Genomic DNA, 1804 nt, shown 5'->3' with positions numbered 1-1804 from the left:
GCCGTCATTGTTGTTTGGCGGGTCCGGGCTGGGGATTCGAACCCGCCACCTTAGGTGTACGTGGCTGGCGCCTTAGCTGGTTGAGCTATAGGCGCCGAGCCAGAGTCTTCAAGTCTTTACAAGAAAGATGTTTCTTTTCCCATAAGAACTACAAAGAGATAACCATCAATGGGCCAGGGAGAAGCCATGCCCTCTTAGCCACCAGTTAACCTCCCTCAGTATAGCATCTGCTGTGAGCAGCAGCTCTTCCATATATCTCTGGGAAAACTGGAAAGCTGGGCCCACCTGTAGCCACAGAGAATTTTTTCCCTAGGATGGGCAAAAGCTGGTTCCAAAGGTTAGGAATAGCCAATAGGTCTCAGGATACATCCAGGCCCACAGTAAGCTCCCTGACCTTGTGCCTTTAGGGAGCAGGCCCAGCAGGAATGGGGACCACAGACCCAAATGCAAGAAATTTATTTCCCAAACATGAGGACAAGGGGGAATAGGGCCTACCTGGGAGACAGGAGAAACAGTTGGCAGGATGCCCTCTTGGTCACCTCCTCATGTTGTCTGACTTACCTGAGTATGAGTAGTTAACTCCAAGTTGATCTGGCACTCCTTACTGGGGCCCAGCAGGCCACGTCTGGGAAAGACTGTCACTGTGCACAAGTTTGCTTGGTGCCCCAGGAGCTAGCAGACACATGGGTGGGGCTTTTGTCACTCACTGGGCTCCCGGAATACACTAGCATCCAAAATGAGTGCTTAGCACCACTGCACAAAACAATGGAGGCTGGCCGGCAGCAGGAACCACAGGGCTGGGTGCTTACTTTTGGGATAAACTGTATGTCCCTTCTCTCTTTCTGATTCCAGATGGATTTCACCACCTGTCTTGGGTTGCCTGGACTAAAGAAGCTGCCCTGGAAGGACCAGAGTGACGGAAGAAGAGGGCAGTCACCTCTGATGCACACAGACATGGCCTTATCTTCTACAGCACTCATAGCAAGCTCCATAGTCAACCACAGGTGCAGTGCCACAGCTGGGCTCTCAACAGCACATGGGCCAGTCATGGGTTCTGCTGGCTCTGAGAATCTAGCTGTGTTCACCAAAAATTTCTAATCAGGTAGGGCATAACGATTCCTTAAAGGTGGGACAAGAAAAAGCTGGGCCAGATGTGACACCCCTTTGAGAAGGCTTTCTAGGCACTGTGGAGTAAGGGACAGGCTGTGGGAGGGAAGCTAAGAATCTTTTCTTGGGGGTTCTGGAGGGATAGTGCCCCCTCTACAGGGCCCTCTGCTGCTGAGGGCTGCAGACCTGCTAGCAATAGTTTGGGCTCACTCACCTTGCCCCAGTGGAACCGGGTGGGCAGAAGTGTGCCATTGATGAGTGTGACGCTTGCCTTTGTGGGTACACCCAGGTAGAGGTTGCTGACTTTCACCTGGCTGCTTTGTAGGTACACATGGGGCTTCTGTATCTCAGCATAGACAGGAAGGTAGCTGGAACACAAGGAAATAAAAGGCATAATGCTCAGAGAAGAGGAAATAAAATTGTGCATATTTATAGAAGAACAGGATGGTCTGTGCAGAAAATCCCAAGGCATCTGCATTTTTAAAAATTCCCAGAACTAATGAGTGGCTTCAGAGAAGCTCTGTGAAGGGTATAACATCAACATACAAAAACCAATCACATTTTCATACACTAACAATAAATGGGTGGAAACAGAAATTTAAAATATCATTTACTCCAAAAATTGAAATACTTAAGTATAAGAGAAATTGTTGTGAAGATACTCTGTGCTTATTTCTTTTTTTTTTTTTTTTTTTTT

At 48.3% G+C, this 1804-nt stretch overlaps 1 protein-coding gene across 1 annotated transcript in view; it reads right to left on the bottom strand.

Annotated features, from left to right (window-relative positions):
- DLEC1 (deleted in lung and esophageal cancer 1) overlaps positions 1 to 1804 on the bottom strand; it is an 84858-nt gene that overhangs the window by 15162 nt on the left and 67892 nt on the right. The window contains exons 20-21 of the mRNA XM_003781896.3: positions 1322 to 1475; positions 562 to 672 (exon numbers count right to left, since the gene is read on the bottom strand). Of these exons, the coding sequence (XP_003781944.1) occupies positions 562 to 672; positions 1322 to 1475 (265 nt within the window). The remainder of the gene's footprint in view (positions 1 to 561; positions 673 to 1321; positions 1476 to 1804) is intronic.

The sequence above is a fragment of the Otolemur garnettii genome, unplaced genomic scaffold, assembly GCF_000181295.1.
Source record: "Otolemur garnettii isolate 467f Iridium unplaced genomic scaffold, OtoGar3 scaffold00002, whole genome shotgun sequence".
Taxonomy (NCBI): domain Eukaryota; kingdom Metazoa; phylum Chordata; class Mammalia; order Primates; family Galagidae; genus Otolemur; species Otolemur garnettii.
The sequence above is the reverse complement of the archived record's forward strand: the minus strand, read 5'-3'. Positions and strand labels throughout refer to the sequence as shown.